The sequence below is a fragment of the Psammomys obesus genome, unplaced genomic scaffold, assembly GCF_907164565.1.
Source record: "Psammomys obesus unplaced genomic scaffold, mPsaObe1.curated_primary_1811, whole genome shotgun sequence".
Classification (NCBI taxonomy): domain Eukaryota; kingdom Metazoa; phylum Chordata; class Mammalia; order Rodentia; family Muridae; genus Psammomys; species Psammomys obesus.
In genome coordinates this window covers 66389-87094 of record NW_026589980.1, presented here as the reverse complement: position 1 = coordinate 87094, position 20706 = coordinate 66389, and the positions used below count along the sequence as shown (strand labels likewise).

At 49.0% G+C, this 20706-nt stretch overlaps 1 protein-coding gene across 2 annotated transcripts; it reads left to right on the top strand.

The window, feature by feature from the left end:
* The first annotated feature begins 2878 nt into the window (after window positions 1-2878).
* On the top strand, window positions 2879-20654 carry Lrrc61 (leucine rich repeat containing 61). Of its 2 annotated transcripts, none has more exons than XM_055605502.1 (2): window positions 2879-2952; window positions 19378-20654. In XM_055605502.1, exon 2 carries the CDS (start codon window positions 19488-19490, stop codon window positions 20265-20267), a length of 780 nt encoding a protein of 259 aa, XP_055461477.1. In that variant the 5' UTR covers window positions 2879-2952; window positions 19378-19487; the 3' UTR covers window positions 20268-20654. The 2 variants fall into 2 exon arrangements, with proteins under 2 accessions (XP_055461477.1, XP_055461476.1); XM_055605501.1 differs by lacking the exon at window positions 2879-2952 and adding an exon at window positions 8006-8967.
* Window positions 20655-20706: the final 52 nt, after the last annotated feature.

Here is a 20706-nt window from a genome sequence, read left to right as displayed (position 1 = left end):
GAGGCTGACTGCGCTGCTGGTGAGTCACTGAGTTAGGTCTCCACTGTCCCAGAGGTTGGGAAGGTCATGTCCTCCCTGATGAGGGCATTCCAGGTGAATGGTATTCGGGTCCTTGTGAGTGACGCTTGTGGGTTGCTGGAGACACATACATGGACATCTTGGAAACAGGAGGGATTTGTGAGCTGTTTTTAGTAAGTGCCAGAGACGCTGACACAGAAACCCTGCAGGAGTATAAGGATCAGGGTTGGTTCACATGGACTTTGGCCATCTTGCTTCTGCCCTAAAAGACAGCATCTGTGACTCTGGGTTTGTACAGAGAAGCAGGCTCTATGTCCCTCATAGCTGAAGATCTGCCTATCCAGCTTCCTGCCTGAGGGGAAGAGGGGAAGGAACAGAGGGAACTAGGTCCTCGAAGTCCTGAGGACAGGGCATTTCAAAGGAGTGGTCCACAGGACTTGGCCTTGGGCTTCCAGGGGCTGGTTCTAGGGTTGCTTCTGTTTCTGGGTGCAGGTTGGTCATTCTGTGCCAAGGCATCTTTTGCAGTCCTAACAAGACCGTCCCCTGCCACGGGGGAGGTAGAGGTCAGTCGAGGCTCACCGAATGTCGATGGAGCAGAGACATTTGCAAAGGGGCGGTGGTGTAGGATGCGGTGCTTCTGAGCCTCGGCAAGGGCCAAAACTGTGAAGGCGGAGTGAAGACCGTCACACCTAGCAACAAGTTCATTGAGGAAAGTAGAGGTGGCCTGAGCAAATATAAGCCACCCATGGCCAGCAGAGGGCAGTATGCACAGCACCCACAGCTCCAGAAAAACAATTTATGCAATGCTAACTTGGTGGTGGTTGTGGTGGTGGGGTGGGGGGCACTGATATTCATGATCCAGGCTCTAGCAATGGCTTTGAGCAGGAGCAGCAATGGTTCTTCGGCCCATACCACACCTGTGTGAAACATCCTTCAAGGATGTTTAATAACAATGATGGCTAATGATTACTGAGTGAGCGGTCCCTGCAGATCAGAAACTGCTTGGGAGACCAAAAGGCAGAAAGCTAAGAGGATGCAGTGTTATTGCCCTTGTTCCAGGCCTCCTCACAACCTCCTGTGACATTGTTATGTCTCAGCATCACAGAGAGATCTGGTACAGTCCAACTGATGATTGGCAGGGGCACCGGTGGGACCAGCTTCTCACTAGGGAGAGGTAGGGGCTGTTCTTGTCCCCACAGAGGCTGTGATATGTGGCCCACCGGTGATTTTGCTCGCTCCATCCAGCTCCCGTCCCCCCACCCCCCAACTGTTGATAACTCTGGAACTGTGAGGAGCTGAATGTAATCCCTTGAGGTGTGGCTGCTCCTGGAAGCTCCCTGCCTGAGTGATTTGACCGTTTATGAAACTCAGGGTTTCTGGGAACGTCGTCAGTTTGGCAGCCACTCCAGTTCTGTTCAACCTGTAACACTGGAAAAATGAGAGCAGATGACCACAGTCCGGTGTGAGTCCAGGCCACATTCTGGTTAACAAGTCTCCCTGGGGAGATGTGGAGCACCAAATGCAGCATTCCAAAGCACATAATCTCATGGCAACTGTATCAATAACATGTTGATTCATTAGCTCAGGTCTGCCATTCCACAATGTATGCATATTCCAAAGCATGGCAGTCTATGTGACAAACAGAGTTCTTATATGATATTTTAGTGTGTGTGTGTGTGTGTGTGTGTGTGTGTGTGTGTGTGTGTGTGTGTTTGCCCATGCCTGCCATGGTATGCTATGGTGTCAGAGATTATGCAGGAGTCAGCTCTCCTTATACCATGGGGGCCTTGAGGGTCAAGTTCAGGTCATCATCCGGCTTGGCAGTAAGTGCCTTTATCCACTAAAACATCTTGCTGGCCCAGACTCTACATTTTAAACAAAATCCAGATCCTAAGAGTTCTGGTGCCAAACGAGGCTCTCAGCTGGGTTTCCCAGCCTTGAAGGAATGAAGTTTGCACTAGGTAATTAGAGGGGTTTTAGGACTTTGGGGTGGGGGAGGGGCGAGTAGTCTGTGAATTCCTGGATATTTAGCAGCACCCGACTCCACCCGTGAGATGCCATCAGGCCACCTTTCCCTGCTTCCAGTTATGACAGCCATAAATGTGTCCAATCATTTGGAAATGTCCCCTGGAGAAGCCTTCTCCTGTCTCCACACACAGTGGGAAGCACAACTCTAGAACATTGGTTCATCAGCAGTTTCTAAATTTGGCCTCTGTGAAAGAAGGCTGTGAAATCCGATGGAAGCAGACACCCTAGGGTGTTCATCACCTTTTCTATGGCCATTCTTGGGGGAAGGAAGCCCCAGTGCAAACACCATGGCCCTTACATTCAAAATAAAAGGCCACAGCAGCAGCTTGGGTCTTCCTCTCTCTGGAAAGCTCAGCGTTCTGCTCCCTAAAAAGGTATCGCATTTTGGGGTGCAAACTCTTCACTTCCTCTTTAACCAGGAGCCCTGGGTCTCGGTGCATTCTCAGGTGTCACCCACTGTGACCCGAGGCAGCAACCTTGCCCTTTGTCTGTACAATCAATTCAGCAAATAGACTTTCTCTCCCCAAGCTCCACCTCACTCCAGCCAGTCTCCCAAGAGAACACTGTGGACGCCAGCGCCAGTGCCAGGGCTCATTCTGAGCTCCAGTGTCGACAACGAATCCATAAAGTAACAGCAGCTCAAGGGTCGCAGAGGTTGTGACCGGAACTGGGCAAGTGGACTCAAGCGCCTGGCCAGTCAAATACTGGCAGCTCTCTATCACATTATTTTAACCTATCAGCTCTTTAAATTCTGTGCTGCACTACATTCTGGCAGAATCTCAGCCCAGGGCACTTGCTGACCCGCCCGACAAAGGAAACACCAAGAGCTCAAGTGCTTTAGAAAGAGTGACCCAAGAGATTAGTGCTGTGAGAGACACACGGGCCTGCTAACAGTCTGTGTCTTTGGTAAGTGTCCTTAATTTCTTTAAAAAAAAATCTAATTATATATTCATTTATTACAATTTATTCACTTTGTATCCCTGATGCAGCCCCCTCCCTTGTCTCCTCCCAGCTCCGCCCACCTTCCCTCTTCTCCCCCTCTGCCCTTTCCCCAGTCTTCTGATAGGGGAGGTCCTCCTCCCCTTCTATCTGACCCTAGCCTATCAGGTCTCATCAAGGCTGGCTGCATCATCTTCCTCAACCATGTTCATAGCAGCTCTATTCGTAATAGCCAGAATCTGGAAACAACCCAGATGTCCCTCAACAGAGGAATGGATACAGAAAGTGTGGTATATTTACACAATGGAATACTAATCAGCAATAAAAGAAAACAAGGAAATGATGAAATTTGCAGACAAATGGTGGGAACTAGAAAAGATCATCCTGAGTGAGGTATCCCAGAAGCAGAAAGACACAACATAAACTCACTTGTAAGTAGATATTAGCCATATAATATAGGATAAACATACTAAAATCTATAGACCTAAAGAAGCTAAATAACAAGGAGGACCCTAGGGAAGAGGCTTAAACCTCATTCAGAAGGGCAACCAGGATAGACACTGGAAGTAGGGGAATACAAGGAACAGGACAGGAGCCTTCCACAGAGGACCTCTGAGAGACTCTACCCACCAGTATCGAAGGAGCTACTAAGACTCATAGCCAAAGTTTGGGCAGAGTGTAGGAATCCTTATGGAAGAAGAGGGAAATAAAAAGACCTGGAAGGGACAGGAATTCCACAAGGAGAACAAGAGAGCCAATGTCCTTGGGCCCAGGGGGAACTGCGGAGACCGATACTCCAACTAAGGCCCATGTATGGAGAGGACCTCGAAACCCTGTTCAATGGAAGCCCATTGGCTCCTCAGTTTCCAAGTGGGTTCCCTAGTAATGGTACAGGGGCTGCCTCTGACTTGAACTCAGTGGCAGGCTCTTTGATCACCTCTCCCTGGGGCGTGCAGCCTTGCCAGGCCACAGAGGAAAATGATGCAGCATCCTTAATTTCTAAATGTGTTTTCTAAATATTTCTAAATATTATTTGTGGAGAGCTGCTTGTTTTCACCCTGGCCTTCACCTGGAGACAGGGATAAGCAGGATCTTCCTCCAAGTTCACTTTCATTTGTGTGAGGATCACACAGACAAGCGGTCGAGGTAAACAAATTTGACTTCTCCATGAAGCCCTTCATTGTATCGAGGTGCTTTGAGTATAGAAAGGAACTGTGAAATAAACCTGTGTGACAGTTTCTACTGGCAGCCCTTTCAAACTGATCTTGTGTGTAGTGTGTTACTTTTTAAATTTTTCTTTCAATCCTCACTCCCCACTCAGGAACTGTTCAACTCTGCAGACAGGCTCTGGCAATTATTTTTCTTTTGCTAAGATCAAATACCAACACCAAAAGCAACTTAATGGGAGAAAAGAGTTTATCTTGGCTTACAGTTCCAGGCGGACAGTCCATCTTGGCAGGGAAGACATGGAGGAAGAAGTAGGAAGCTAGCTGATCTCATTCTTCATCCACATACAGGAAGCAGAAAGGGGTGGGGGAAGGGAGGTGGAGAAAAGGAAGTGGGATCAGGCTATCATAGAATCTTCAAGCCCACCTCCAGCGATGAATTTCCTCCAGCAAGTCTCCCCCTCCCGAAAAAGCACCACCAACTAGGGACAAGCATTCAATACACGAGCCCCTGGGCGGGGGGAGCATTTTCTATTCAAACCACAACAGTGATCTTCTCAAATGTTTTGGGAGGGCAGAGGGGAGGGAGTGGATACTGGTTAGTGCCGATTGTATAGCTCTTGGGGAAAATAAACATGTGAAAAAACCCCACCAGGATAGTCCTAGATATCTGTGAGGGGCTTACTTGGGAGAGATGTCGATACTTCCAGTAATTAGAAATATGATATATTTAAAGTGGTATGGTGATGTGTTCCTGTGCTTATTTTAAGTATATAGGAAGCAGAGGCAGGAAGATGATAAGTTCCAAGCCAGCCTGGGCTACATCTTGGAGTACAAGACATGCATCTTGTCTACCTCTTAAAAAAAAAAAAAAAAACATTGTAGTCCTGGTACATGCTTGTAGTCTTGGCATTCAGGAGACAGAGGCAGAAGAATTGTTGAAAGTTGAAGGCCAGCCTGATATATAGAAAGTTTCAAGAAAGTCGGGGCAATAAATTGAGACTCCAAAACACACACACACATGAATGCACACACAGACAGTATGATAAATGTATACTTTTCAAGTTCAAGAAGTCAATAGGATTAGGATAATGGAAGAAAATAAGAGTCGAGAAATACTATAACTTAAGAGTTAAGAATTCGTAGGCGTGGCCAATCAAATCCACAACGAAAGGGGGCTGAGGCCACCAAGCAACGGCTGAGCCCCAGAGGCAGAGTCAATGCCAGCAGATCATGAAGTTTAATGCTTTAAATGAACTTACAGACATACTAAAAGGAAACAGGAGAATTAAAAAAAATTATCATGTAGTGGAGGAGATAGGGAAGGTGGGGGTGGGAAGAATTCAGAAACTGTGGAGGTCAAGTTGAAACATTAAAATTAAAATTACGACGTCCAGGTGTGTAAAGCGACCAACACCTGCAGCGCCAGGACCACAGAGGGTTAGGGGGAAAGATTGCAAGCTTCAAGTCTATGTGAGAACGTATCTCAACAAAACAAAACAAAAACATTTCAAATACACAAGGCAAAAAACCTCATAAAGATAATTAGGCAAAAGACATAAAAAGTCAATTCCCAAGAAATACAAAAAAGAGTTAAATATCGTTTATAATCAAGGAGTGTGAGTCAAGACCTGGCAGCTCCCCTGGTAACCTCTATTAGCAAAGAGCAGAATTCAGCTCCACAGCAGACAGGAGCCTGGCAGGTTCCAATGCCACACCCATCCATGGCTCTCCTCGGCTGCATGCCCTTTAGACATGCCAGCTCTGGTATTTTTAGTTAACCCAGGGCATTCCTGAGGCCTGCCACATACAGATCTAGTTGCCAGCAATACACTTTCCTTTTTAGTAGCCGCTGATGACGCCTGGAATATTTCTAGGTGATGCTGTTGTCGGGAGCAGATAAAAGTTGTCACTGCTGGTTCCCCCCTAGCCCTTTCCCTGATGATTTAAAGCCATCGCCTTCAAGTATCTAAAATTGGAAAGAGAAGTCTCTGCTACCCCAGTGACAAACTTCTTGCAACAAGGCCACACTTCCTAATCCTTTTAAAATAGTGCCCCTGTCTGGTGACTACTCATTCAAATATGTCCACCTGGGTGGGTGGGTGGGGCTTTTATCCAAACTACCACAGACATATTGTCAAACTGCCTTCTAACTGTGGATGCTTATACCATAAATTAATGCATCTCTCAGACTTGGTCAGAGAAGCTGTTGTTTGCAGTGATGGTTATACAGAAACTCCTGTGGTCCTTCAAGAAAGTCCTTTTTCCAAGGTTGGGCTTTTAAACAAAAGCCCCCATTCCCTTAGGGGCTTGAAGAAAGTTCCTGCTTGCTAAAAAGGGAGTCAGTCTCCTTCTCTCTGGAAAGAGGAACTTGTTGCTCTTCAATCATATATGACTGAGCTGTATAAAAAAAGCAAGCTATGATGAGCAAGCCAATAAGCAGAATTCCTCCATGGCCTCTGCGTCAGTTCATGCTTCTAGGTTCCTGCTCTGATTTCCCTTTGTGATGGGTTGTAAACTCTAAGATGAGATAAATCTTTCCTTCCCAAACTGCTTTTGATCACAGTGTTTATCACAGATGTAGAAAAGCAAACTAGGACCATGGAGCTGGAGAGATTGCTAAGCAGTTAGGAGCACAGACTGCTTTTTCAGAGGACCTAAGTTTGGTTTTCAGCACCCAGATGGTAGCTCACTACCAGTTCCAGGTCATCAGACACCCTCTTGTGACGTCTGAGGACACCAGTCAGGCACATGGTACAGATGCATGCAGGCATCTGGAAGAATCCGGAGCAGGGAGAGAAAATGGCAGCCTGAGAATGACCAGCAGACTAAACTGGGCCAGAAGAGGGGAGGAGGGGGGAATGAGAGAGGAAGAGAAAAGAGAAGGAGCCAAGGGAACAAAGAGATCCAAGAGGGCAAAAAGAACCAAGAGTGTGAAAAGAATGCTGGTTTTAAAAACAATCAGAAGCTGGGGGAAGGGGAAGGTTTGGGTGGGAGACAGGGTGTCTTTTGACAATTTTTCTTGGGCACTCTTAACATTTCCTACATGCTCTGTGGTTGCCTTGTATAATGGAGAAACAAACATCCCTATTTCTGAAACATGTGCTAATCCCACCTAGCGGGAGTAAAGACCAACAACCCAGATTTTCTGGATGAACTGAAAGCATGCTTTATTTTCTGTCGGACGGGGCTAGCTCCCTGATGGGGGATTTGAGAGAATAACCCCAAACACAGGAAAAACGAGGTTTGTTACAGCCCCCAAACTGCAAGGGTGGGGGGTTTCTAAGAAATTTTGGTTTCATAGAAACGAAAATTGGCAGAACATCTCAAAAAGTATTTGGCAGAACGTCTTATCTTACCAGGGGGGAGGGCAGTAGAAACTGTCAAATTCCAGAAAATGGATCAAGAATCGGTCAAATCCAAGTTTTACCGAAAACAGGAGTGAACTTTTTTTGAACTTATAGCAAGATAGTTTCTAATCTTAAGATGGAGTCAGGCTGGGCTGGAGAGATGAGGTTAAGAGCACTGACTGTTCTTCCAAAGGCCCTGAGTTCAATTCCCAGCAACCACATGGTGGCTTACAACCATCTACGATGAGATCTGGTGCCCTCTTCTGGCATGCTGACAGAAAACTGTATAAATAAATAAATCTTAAAAAAGAAAAAAAAAAAAACCAAAAACACTAATATTAAAAAAAAAAAAAAAAAAAAAATGGAAACAGGCAGGTCCATCACACGGAGAGGTTAAAAAGTGATCAAAATAGCTGTGATAAAGTGCAAAGATGTGAACAACAACAACAAAAAAAAAACGTGTTTATAATTTGCCGGCCCAGGCTGGAGAGGCAGACTGACCTGGAATTGCTTTCTCTAGGGCAGTGGGAGTATTCGGAGACGGAAAACCCTAGCTCCTGAACGTGTCTGCCCCTCGAGGTAGAAATCTCCAGGAGGCCTGCGAATTCAAAGTGAGAGAAAGCCATTCTCCCCCGTGCCCACTTAACGTGATTTCTTGATCCGTTTGCGCTGGCGACGTCCCTGGGTGCGAGGCCTGTGGGAGCACCACCAGGCAGTGCACGTTTGTCTCGGGAAACGTTCTGAGGCGGGTTTCTGAAAATATGGGTCAGGTTTCCACGAGGGGCCCTTCTTACAGTCTGCAGTGCCAAGCGGTGAGCATGACCGCTCCGCGGTGCAGGGCCCGGGGGTCCGCACACCGGCACCATTTAACGGATTACAAAATCTAGGTCACCGCCGCCTGCAGCCAGGCACGGTGAACGTCACCGAGCACGTATTCGTTCAGGCCCTGTAAGTGCCTTCCCCAGCGCCGCACCGCAAAAGTACTAAAGAAGGGCGGGTTCCAGCTAAGGTCGAGTGGTCTGCGTGGTCTGCGCACCCCCGGGTACCGCGCCCTCCGCAGCGCGTCCCTCGGAAGCATCCTCCCCTGCGCAGCACCGCTGCCCGCCGTTTCCGGCCGCAGGCAGGTTCCGGAGTCGGCTAGGCCAGCGCCCGAAGCGCGGTTTCGCGGCGCTCTCCCCGTGCTCGCGAGCCCGGATGGTTCGGGAACCGCCCGCTATTGGCGGTCACGCCCTCCACACTGCCCTCTGAGAGCAGTCACACACAGGACCGCGCTAACCGGTAACAGTCCCGCGAGGCTGCTGAGGCCGCCGGACGCGGGGCCACTCCGGCTCACGATCTCAGCAGCTGGGTACACACAGCAACGAGGGTTCTGCTCGTGTGCGAGCTGATTTGAAAAGAGCGTCTGTAGAGAGAAGAGCGGAAAGAAAGGCTTGCTCTGACCTTACGCGGGACCAAGTTTATTCCCGGTAATAGGGCATTGCGAAACGACTACAGAGGAAGAAGGGATGTGGGTCCCCTTGTTGAGGTGGAAACGGGTGGACGTGACTTCGGTAGTCCACAAGGGAAGCTGGGAAATGTAGTCTTCCAGCAGGGTTCTATCTTTTTTTTTTTTTTTTTTTTTTTTGGGTGGTGGTTTTTGTTGTTGTCGTCGTCACTTTTACTTTTGTGTGAGCTCAAAACATGGTTGAGTATTATTTAAAACATCTCTCAGCAAGTGGCTTAAATCGGCGGGTTGGGTGGGAGACAGTAGCACCTTCTTCCTTCCAGTATAGGAAGGTGATAGGGGAGGAGGCTGGCAAGCTTGTGGAACTGTGGAATGCCAGGGGTGGTTTGAGGTGAACGCGGCTTGTGTGGTGCAACGCGAGGGTGCAACAAGGTAGAATTAGGAGCCAAGGTCCCCTCTGGGGAGGATTGGCAAAATAGTCAAGCGAATGTCACAATCCAATCACCTAACGCGTTGTATGTGCCGGGGCGTCTCCTGGTCCAGGTGAACAGATGCCAGGAGACTGCAGATACAGGTTGCTGCTTTACAGTTTTGTGGCTTTGGACTGTCCACAACTGCAGCTCCCCACTTGACATTCCCTCACTGACTTGCCTCCCTGTGGATTCATCCTGCTTCCTTGTCTGTCAGGAGAAATAAGAGTCCTTGTTATTTTCATGCACCTCAAACCTTTCCCAAGTGTCTTACCTTCTGTTTCACCTCTTTCCCGTGGTATGTTTTACTTTTTTTTCCCCAGGCACCTGTTCTCCATCTGAGAAGCACTGCCAAGTCTTTCCCCTCCCCCTGCCCCTCCAGCACTGGGAACATACTCAGCACTCCAGTGGACCTGACAAAGGGTTTGCATCACAAGGTCTATAACCACTGGTATTGAATTTCTTAGAAAAACAAACGGCAAACTAGAAGCAAGTGTGCCAAATGTATACAGACTGTTTCTTCTTGTTTGAGTCCCGAAGCAATACAATGTTCTCGATTCTCTTGGTGATACAGAGATGATTTAAAGTGTGGAGGGGTGTGTGTGGGTTCTATCCAGTGCTCTTTGCTATAAAGACTCTGCTATCTGAGGATGTCCTGGGATAAGTCTCCCTCTAAAACTGGCACATGGCTGTCCCTGCCTCGGCCACACTTCTCACTGTGCTGCCCGGGTTCCATCATCATTTACTGACTGGAAATTCTCTTCCCTTGGTTTCAAAAGTTCTCCCATGTTCCTCCATTCCTGTTTCTGTCAAGACTGCTGTCTGTTCATCCTCTGTCCTCCCCATTTTGTCAGCCTTACCCAGGCAGCCACCCTCCACTCCTAGAGCTTCTCATTTTCTGTAAAAATATGCCTGAAGGTTTGTTCAAAAAGAACCTCAAACTCAGTCGATCTGGGCAGACCTTTGTAAGTAAACAGGATTATCAGGGAGTCCTTTTGTCCCTTCCTCTTTTGCTTCCCAGCCTTGGATAACCTAGCCCTGAATGGTCCCCCCCACCCCACCCTCCCGTCTACTGTGATGAATCTAAGTTTTTTCTTTCTGTGTGTGTATGTGTGTATGTGTGTGTGCACGTGTGCGTATTTGCATGCATGCATACTGAGCCCTGGGTCTTAGACATGCTACATGTACTGGCTGGTTTTATGTCAATTTGACACAGGCTAGAGTCACCAGAGAGGGAGCCTCAATTGAGAAAATACTTCTGTGTGATCCAGCTGTAAGGCATTTTCTTAGTGATCAGTGCGGGAGGGCCCAGCCCATTGTGGGTGGTGCCGTCCCTGGGCTGGTGGTCTTGGGTTCTATAGTAAAGCTATGTGGAGCAGCACCCCTCCGTGACCCCCGCATCAGCTCCCGCCTCCAGGGTCCTGCCCAGCTTGAGTTCCTGTCCTGACTTCCTTTGATGATGAACAGTGAGTGATATGAAAGTGGAAGCCAAATAAACCCTTTCCTCCCCAAGTTGCCTTTTGGTCATGGTGTTTTATTGCAGCAATAGAAACCATAACCAAGACAGTAGGTGAGAGGTTTGCTGCTAATATCTCCAGGAACCATTTCTACATATTCTTGAGCTAAACTTGTCAACCAGGCAGTTACTCTTGTACATACATATATACATACTAGAGATTGAACCCAGGGCATTGCATATACCAGGCAAGCACTCTATCACTGAGTTACCCAACTTCCCTTTGCACTGTTTATTTTTAAATCTTAGTCCAGGCTAGCCTATAACTAAGGTCCTTCTGCCTCTGCCTCTGCCTCTGCCTCCCAAGGACTGCGCTTACAGACATGCTGTGATTTCAAGCTTAGAAAAGTGAAGCAAAATGCTATGAGGCCAGGAGACTTCCCAGGAGATGCTGCAGACTAAAGATATTTGGAGTCTCTCACTGGAAAAGCTTGGGTTCTGTCTTGCAATTGGATTATTGTGTTAGGAATTTAATCTTTAACAGCAACAGTTACAGGCATGTGCCTGAATGTGTGTCTATATGTATGTCTTGAGCATTATATGGGGTCATGGTATTTCATGCATTTTTTGTTAAAACAACTGAATGGTCCAAGAGCACCTATATAGGACCAGGAATTAGAGACAGAACAATGGCCTCATAGTTCTGTGGCTGGCAGTTTTCCAGGCTGTAGCTCTAACAGGCAAGTTTTCCCCTTTTCTGCACTGTTACTGGTACTGTTGCATAGTTTTAATACATTGTGCTATGTCTTCATTGACAGCTACCAGAGGCTTGGACTAATAGTCTGGGTTGCAGTTTCTTCAGTCATAAAATAAGAGTTTCCTCATTGCTGGCATCTGAGAGTAGTTCTGGGCCACCGATGATATTTGTCACCCACTCATAGTTTGGCCCAGCTCTTCTACAAGTGTCATCTCTCCTGGGCTCCGTTCATTTGATCTTATGGGGGTAGGCTAAGTTTATGAGGCAAGCGCAATTGGCTCTTAATCCCCTGCTGTCTCCAGGGAGTCTCAGAGCTATCTCAATTGGCTTATCCTCTTAGAGACTGTTTGGCCGTCTCCAGTCAGCTGTGGGGTTTGGCACCCTCTGTGTCAGTGTGCGGGCTTTTGCACCTAATCTTCCTGTGTAATTTTCTTTTCTGCTGAGAGGAGATGTGGCTTGCTAGCTTCTGGATGCTCCCAGTACATAGTCTTCCTCCGAGGCTTTTCCCTTCCAGGAAAACACATCCTGGCTCTCTGGGCTCTGTTCTGTCTTTTTCTGTTCTTCATGCTGAGTCTCCTGACTTCTTGTCCGAATGTCTAAAAACGTGATCCAGTAGGAATGAAGTTGAGGATTGTCATAGTTAGGGTGTTTTTATTGCTGTGATGAGCAACCATAACCATGGCAGCTCTTATAAAGGAAAGCATTCAACTGGGGCTGGCTTTCAGTTCAGAGCTTTAATCCATTGTCATCATGGCAAGAAGCATGGCAGCATGCAGGCAGACATGGTTCTGGACAGGTAGCTGAGATTTCTACATCCAGAACCTCAGGGAGCAGGAAGAGAGGGGCACTGGCTCTGGCTTGGCCATTTGAAACCTCAAAGCCCACCCACAGTGACACACTTTCTCTTAAGAAGGCCACATCTACTCCAGCAAGGCCGCATCTCCTAATAGTGCCACTTTTAATGAGCCTATGGTGGCCATTTCATTCAAGCCACCATAAGGGTCACTCTGTGACCCCCCCCCCTAAGCTTGTAGTCATATCATAATGCAAAACTGCAGTCAGTCCAAGTTCAAAAATCTCTATCCATATCACAGTCACCACATTGTTTCAGAGTCCAAGGTTCAAAGTCTCTTCTGAGACTCATGGTAATTTCTTAACTGTAACCCCGTATAAAATCAAAATGAAAAAGCAGATCACATACTTCCAGCATATAATGGCACAAGATATACATTGCCGCTCCAAAAGAGAGGAAAGGAAGCATAATGAGAAAATACTGGACCAAAACAAGACCAGAAACCCACTGAGAAACTCTAAACTCTGCGTCTGCGTGTCTGATGTCAAAGCACTTTTCAGACCTTTAGGTCCTTCAGCTGTATTGACTACAGTTCTTTCTCTTGGGATGATTCTACTCCCTGTAAGCAGCTCTTGTAGGCATGGCTCTCCCATGGCTCTGGCATCTCCAACCATGTTGGGGTTTGCAAGGAAGTCCAGGCTTCACCTTCATAACTTCACACAATGGCCTCTTTGAGCTTCCATGCAGGAACACCCTGATACATTCCTGCCCTCAGCAGCTGCCCTTAGTCATAGAGGGAGATTCCTTAACCCCTTTCTACTCTTCTTAACTCCAAAGCCAGAACTATGTACATGGTTAAAGCTGCCAAGTTCTGCTGTTTTCTAGGGTGGAACATGGCTCCCTTGTTCAGTTACATCTTCACCAGCGTTTCTGTCTTCTGTGGTTTCCTTCACTCCCTAAGCTTGGCTGTCCTGAAACTTGCTCTGTAGGCTACATTGGCCTCAAACTCATCTGCATGTCTCTGTCTCCTAAGTGCAGGGATTAAAGGTGTGCACCACCAGGCCCGGCCTTGGGTTTTCTTTAATTCCTTTTCACAAGTTGGAAGCTTAGCTGGCTGGGGTCTTGCAGATCATCACTACCTTTATTCCACTCAGCATCAGGCTGTTCTTTTGCCACACTTCCTGCTGTCCTCCTTCTCTTCAAACTGTACGTTTGTATTTTTTCTTCTTGCTCAGTTCTGCTTCTTTTCATTACAGATCTGCATAAGCATGGCCACTAGTAACCAAGCAACACAGTCTATACTAAGCTGCCTGGGAATCTGTGCCAAAGCTGTTAATCTATAACTCTTCAATTTAGCCTCAGGCAGATTGTTCGGACAGGGACAGAAGGCAGCCACATTTTTTTTTTTTTTCCCACCAAAGTATCACAAGAACGGTCTCCAGGCCATATGTTAGTATTCTCCCCTGAAACCTCTTGATCCAGCCACCCACAGTTCAAACCACCCTCAGCACCACTGTCTTCTGTGTTCCTACTATGATGGGCCACTGAGTCCCACTTAAAGTGTTCGATTGCTTTCTAGTCCAAAGTCCCAAAGCATTTCATATTCCTCCAGGCAAAAACATAGTCAAGCCTGTCATAACAGTATTCTAGTCCTTGTTATCAACTCCTGTCCTAGTCAGGGTTTGATGGCTCCGAAGAGACACGAAGCCAACGGCAGCTCTTATAAACGAAAGCCTTTCATTGCAGCCAGCTTACCCTTCAGAGGTTTAGTCCATTATCGTCTTGGTGGGAAGTATGCAGAGAGACATGGTGATGGAGAAGGAGCTGACAGTTCCACATCCTGATCCACAAGCAGGAAGTGTGACACTGAGCCTCCTCAAGCATTTGAAATTTCAAAGCCCACCCCAGTGACACTTCCTCCAACAAGGCACACCTCCTAATAGTACCAATCTTTATGAGACTCTAGGGGCCATTTTGATTCAAACCACCACACAGACCATACCCAAGTGTTAGGCTTGAGCATCTGGGAGGCTGGGTATCCCTGTACCAGGATGGAGTTGATGCACTAAGAGCTTCAGAGGCTGAAAAAAGAGTTGTGAACCTACGTGTGATGGTTGGTGATGAGCAGGGCAGCCTGGAGACTGCCCTGCAGGCCCCAGTGGGGCCCATAGAGACAGCCTAAGGAATATCACTTAAGGGACACTTAAAGAGGGTGGAGACCAGATAAAGGACTGTGAGGTCAGAAATGGGAGGGATGGCAAAAAAATGTGGTAGGCTATGACAGAAGGCAAAGAGGTTTCCAAAGGGTAGAAGCAGGCAGGCACTCCTGGTGGGTGTCACTGAAGAGTACATTAAGTTGGTGCCAGTGTGGTCACTATAGGTCTGGGCAAGAGCCATAGAGCAGTAGGATTCACAGGCATGGGAGGTGAAGGCATAGGCAGCCTTCTGGGAAAGCGAACACGGAAAGGAACACAAGAAAAGGCACTTCCGTCATGCTGCTGCAGAGCATACACGGCCTGTGAGCTTTTCTTCACAGCTGGCGTCCAGAGAAGGAGCTGCAGAGGAAATGAGCAAAGGCGCTGTCGGGCTCTGCGGGCTAGCTGGCAGTTTAACAGATAGTGAGCCATGTGGCACATTGTTCCCGGTCTCTTGGTACCAAGAGCAGCCCAGCTGCTCAGGATCCGCAGATCTGGAGCTCTGCAGCCCCAGAAACACACTGCACACTCCTGAGGTTAGTCCCTGCCATGGACAGAGTCCTTTGAACCCTCAGTTTTGGCTGTCTCTAGTTTGTGATGTGAGTGACCACAGGGCCTTTCTTTGCTTTGTCCACAAAATGAAAAGATCAAGTGCCTCTGACTCAGACACTAAAAAAGACAAACAAAACAAAACAAAACAAAACAAAACAAAACAAAAAAAATCAGTTGGTTTGGCAGAGATAATGAACATTCAGGAGACTGTGGGAACTAGTTGGAAGAATGGAATCACACCTTTCCAAGAAGGTCATGGCCTTGCAAGGGTGATATCCTGAGGCTGCTTCTCACCGTCCTTGGTAACTTTCACTGACTTCTGCTCTTTGGTTCTCTCCCGTACGGTCTCCAGCCTTGCAGTCCACAGAGTTACCTAGGGTGACTGAGAACTGTTCTTTTCATCTTGCCTTGCTGCCTGTCTTGGGGCACATCTTCTCATTCGCCCTAAGTTCCCAAGTGTATCGGAAGTGGGAAAAAAATTGCCCTAGAGAAGACATCCCAGGATCAACGAGACAGGAAGACCCTGCTGTGAGCACCAGCTCCCCTGAGACCGCACCAAGAACCCAGCTGCTTCCCTAGCTTGTCTCAGGCTGACTCTAGCACAAGATCTATGGGACCCCATAGATGGGGACTCAGCTGGGCTCCCAGGGAGGACATGCCCAAGAGGTTAAATTGAGTTTCTGGGCATAAAGATGTCCTTGTGGAAAACCAGGACCTCTGACTCCCGAAGGAAAAAAAAAGCATGAAAAAGACTTGCTCTTACAAAGAAGTAGCCCTTGCTCCCTGCCAAGTGGTACATCTGTCCTTTCTGACCTGGACTGAGTTTTCCTGGAGAAGGAGGGAGAAGATGCCCTTGACCCAACTGCCTACACTGGGAAGGGAAAAACATGTTCTTTGGAGAGATCTGGTCTTGCCTCCACTGCTTCACAAGAGAAGTGAAGCCACTAAGCCACCTGGGCAGAGTAAACCAAAAGGAGGCTCCAGAACCCATGCTTGCTGATTTGTGCCCTTGAAGAAGGTGTCCAGACAGAAGATGTGAAGATGGAGAGAGAGTGGGGAGAAGGCAGCAAAGAAGACAGCCTCTGCCGCTCAGTGTCGGCCAGGCCTCCTCTAACCTAACTGTTCAGCCCTTGCCTCAGCTCACCCAAGTGAGCCGTCCTGACAGGTTAGATGCAAACCATTCCAGGAAGGATGTGGAGACAGGGCAAGCCGCTAGCCTCATGGCCCATGTCTTAGTCAGGACTGCCATCACTGTGAAGAGACACCCTGACCATGGCAACTCTTATAAAGGGAAACATTTAATTGGGGCTGGCTTACAGGTTCGGAGATTTAGTCCATTATTATCGTGGTGGGAAGATGGGCAGCATGCAGGAAGACATGGTGCTGTAGAATGGGCCAAGAGTCCTACATCTAGATCAATAGGCAACAGGAAGAGAGAATGACACTGGCCCTGGCTTGAGCATTTAAAACCTTAAGGCCCATCCCCAGTGACGTACTTCCTCCAACTGGGCCACATCTCCTAATAGTGCCACTCCCCATGAATCTATGGGGGCCATTTTCATTCAAACCACCACACTCCATGTGGCACTTTAAGAAGTCCATGAAGAAGTTTTTTTTGCCCTGGCATAAGGAAGAAGTCAAGGCCTGAGCCAAGCCTTTAGGAGCCCTCTGCCTTGACGTATCTTACCGGAGCTGTAAAAGTAGGAATGTGGAATTTCCCTCACAGTCCTCAGGCCATCTGTACAGCACAATCCCAAAGTCCAATCCAGACACCAGAGAAGTTTTGCTTGTTTCCTTGACTTAAAGAACACCAGCCGCATCTCTGTGTTCTGTGTCAGACTGTTGTCAGGCAGGGTAAATCACAAGGGCAGTCCCATATCTTAGGCCTGGTCTGTCACTTAGTAAGCATGGGCTGGACTGGGAAAGGAGGCTACCCATCTCGGCAGCCCAGTGAAGGAGTCGGACAGAACAGATGCAGCAGAAGGCCTTGTCTGCGAGCGTTGCTGGTCCAGCTGGAGGGGGTTGTCTCATACCTAGATGTTGCCCAGATGCCGCCCCTGGAGGGGGCAGGAGACACTGACACAGCTGGTACTGGGTAGACCTGAGCAGCTCTCTCCTGGCTTCACCCCAGCTTCCCTCACAGCAGTCAGGGGCGGCCAGGGTGGCATGTATAGCCTTAGTTAGCCGCGTGTGCAGCCTGGGGCGCGCGGCATTACGGAGCCACCGTGTAGTAGCCCAGCTTGCACTTTGTCTCCTCCAAGCTCTTCAGGAAGCTCATGGCCCAGTGGACGGGAGTGTTGTACATAGTGAGCTGACAGGAATGGATATGGCGAAGACAAGAATACCCTCCTCAGGTGTACCGTTGAGAGGATGTGCAGGACCCATCCCCAGCCTCGTCCGATCATTCGGGAATGGGAGCTCTCTGAAGACTCTGCCAGTGAGCAGGGATCACCGATGGATGGTGCTGTGGGCCTGGTTTCCTCAGCGGAAACCTGAGTGATACTGATCATGAAAACGTGGTCTTGGGGATCACCAGTACCTCATACCTACAGCACTGAGCAGTGTTGGAATTGGCAGTGCCTTAATGTTCTGTGAAAGTGTAACTGCCTGCTGAGCTCAGACTCCTGAGTCTGGGCCAGGCCAAAGTCTGTACTGTGGGGAGGGGTATTTGGAATGAGGCCTGCTCTTGTTTTTCTGTCCATGTGAACCTTTATCCTCTGTGGGCAGCATCGGCATTGTCCCTCCCCACAGGAAACCTCCTCCTCACACTGATGTCACGCACACTTGGGCTCCCCTCCCACAGCCACCGAAGACATGCTCCCCTACATTACACAGCTGTATTAGGCATGCCTTCTCTTTGCTCCAAAATGGCTTCCTGGACTTCTCCCCCTACCCCTTCACCTCTCCCAGCTCACACTTTGGTGCCATGATGCCACGCCTTAGTAGCACTCTGCTGTCTGGGACACAGTGATCAATATCTCATGCTGACCTCTGAGGCGCGACGCTGAAGTTGAAGAGCTGACTGCGAGCTGGAGTTGGAGCAGCTGCATAACTAGCTCACCCCAGCTTCCGTGCTAACTTCCACCCCGTCCTATCTTGCTTAACTTCAGTTTCCTCCGTACATAGGGCTAAAAGCCTACCAACCCCTCAGGCCTTACAGCTCCAGCCAGAGGTGTGCATTGGTCTGCACACCCAGGACACCATTATAAATTCAGTGATAATGTTAGGAACGTGGAAATAACATTTTTGAGTGAATGAAAGAAGTTTCAGCACTTCTTATTTGGGTCTGCATGCCAAGGAGGTGGTAATTACCTGTTGTGTAGTTCAAAACAAATTTAAGCCAGGAGTGGTAGTGTAAACCTGTAATCCTAGTTCTGGAGAGAGGCGGGGTGGTGGAGGAGAGCAGGAGGATCAAGAATTCAAAGCTATGAGACCCTATCTCAAAAAAGAAAAAAAAAATCAACAAACCGAGCAATCAAAAAAACAACTTCTCAAAAAGGGAAAGTTAAGTGATATATTTGTCCACAGTCCAGATTTGACAGGTGGACCAAGCTTGCAATACAGGGCCTAAGCCTCGTGCAACATGGCCTGACCAGTGGAGTGAGCTAGAGCCAGTTCCCCTAGGCTGGGGCTGCTTAGATGGTCTCAGGTCTGGCTATTGGCCATTGTGGGGGTCTCTGCAAACACTGTGGCCAGCAGAGCATCCACGTGAAGCAAGAAGAAACTCCAGTTCAGCACGACCCAGTAGCCAGTGTCGGTTCAAACTTCTAGAGTCTGACAGTAGGCAGTTTGTTTTAGGCATATTTAATTTCAGTTCAACTTGGCAAGGTCCCTGGTGTATTGTGCACAGTCCCATGTGCACAATCAATCTGAGGGCACAGCTACATACAAACTCTTTTCAAAGTCCATGCCCCTCTTCCGTAGAGATGGGCTCGGAAATAGACTACATGTGCCATATTAAGTTTTTGGTGTGTTGTGGTCTCGGTCATACAGATAGCGCAGAGGTCACCTAGGCTGCTGACCGCCTCTATTCCCAGCTCTCAGCGTGGCTAACAAGCTACACAGCTCTAGAGACGGCCCCACATGTTTAACATTGCTGGTTTCTGTGAGCACAGGGACTTTGTGCTGTCTGCCCGGCACCCCGCTTTTCCCTGCTGCACAGAACGCATGCTCAGGAGAGGCTGGCCTGACTGTCCTGTCTCTCTCTAGGGCCCAAGCCGAATTGAGGGGGTGCAGCCAGCTGATCCTCACAGGCACCAGCATTCCCGCCACTGTGACAGCGCTGCCACCGCCAGGCCACCTGAACCGTCTTCTGCATCATGGAGCTTCCTGGAGAGAAGCCAGGAGAGGCCGAGGTGCTGAGCATCACTCCCCAGCTGCTCAAGTCCCGCTCCGGAGAGTTTGCCCTGGATTCCATCCTGCTGCTGAAACTTAGGGGCTTAGGGCTGGTGGACCTGGGTTGTCTGGGGGAATGCCTGAACATTGAGTGGCTTGACCTGTCAGGCAATGCGCTCACCCACCTGGGCCCGCTGGCCTCCCTGCACCAGCTGGCTGTGCTCAACGTCTCCAACAATCAGCTGACAGGGCTGGAGCCACTGGCAGCCTGTGAGAACCTGCAGACCCTCAATGCCGCTGGTAACCTGCTGGCCACTCCTAGCCAGCTGCAGTGTCTGGCTGGGCTACAGGGCCTGGAGCACCTGAGGCTCCGGGACCCTTTAGCGCGACTCAGCAATCCGCTGTGTGGCAGCCCCTCCTACCTGGCTGCCGTCCGAGAGGTGCTGCCTAGCCTCAAAGTCATAGATGGGGAACGCGTGAGTGGGCAGGGCAGCGAGCTGTACCAGTTATTCCGAGACCTGGACAGTTCCTTGCGCCCCAGCTCCAGCCCAGGCCTGGGAGCCATCGAGGCCCAGCCATGGGTGGAGCCCAGCTACTGGGAGTCCTGGCCCATACGGAGCAGCTCCATTCTGGAGGAGGCCTGCAGGCAGTTCCAAGACACACTGCAGGAATGCCTTGACCTGGACCGCCAGGCCAGTGACACCTTGGCGCAGGCCCAGCAGGCTCTCGGCCCTGCAGAAAGCACCTCTTCCTTTGTCTTCTGAATGTGCCTCATAGCTAGGGCAGTCTCATCCAGGCCTTACCGCCTGCATCCCTTTCCTGCCCTATGCCCTTGCTGCTTTTTTCCCCCCTGGTTACTACCCTGCAAATTAGGTTGTTCGTTTATCGCTTTCTTGAGAGCATCCTAGCTCCTACCCTACATCTCCCCAAGGACATTTCCTGCCCTCCTCCCATACAAGGAGAGACATGCTTTCTGGGTGGCCTCTATCAGGTGTAGGAGATCCCCGCGTTATCTGGCAAATATACTGTGTAGCTGGGGCCGGGGCCAGGGCATGCAGAGCCTGAGCTCTCTCAGATGCCCAGCCCAAGGCTTTGTGGGTCAGGTTACTGGCCACCCCCTAGCTCCTTCCTATTAAATAGTTCTCTTCTCATTTGTATCATTTCTTGTCTCTTCTTCAGCAAATGTGGACTTGAGCGTCTTTT

Excerpts from the sequence above, each read along its gene's own strand:
- Lrrc61 (XM_055605502.1), top strand. The coding sequence starts at position 19,488 with ATGGAGCTTCCTGGAGAGAAGCCAGGAGAGGCCGAGGTGCTGAGCATC.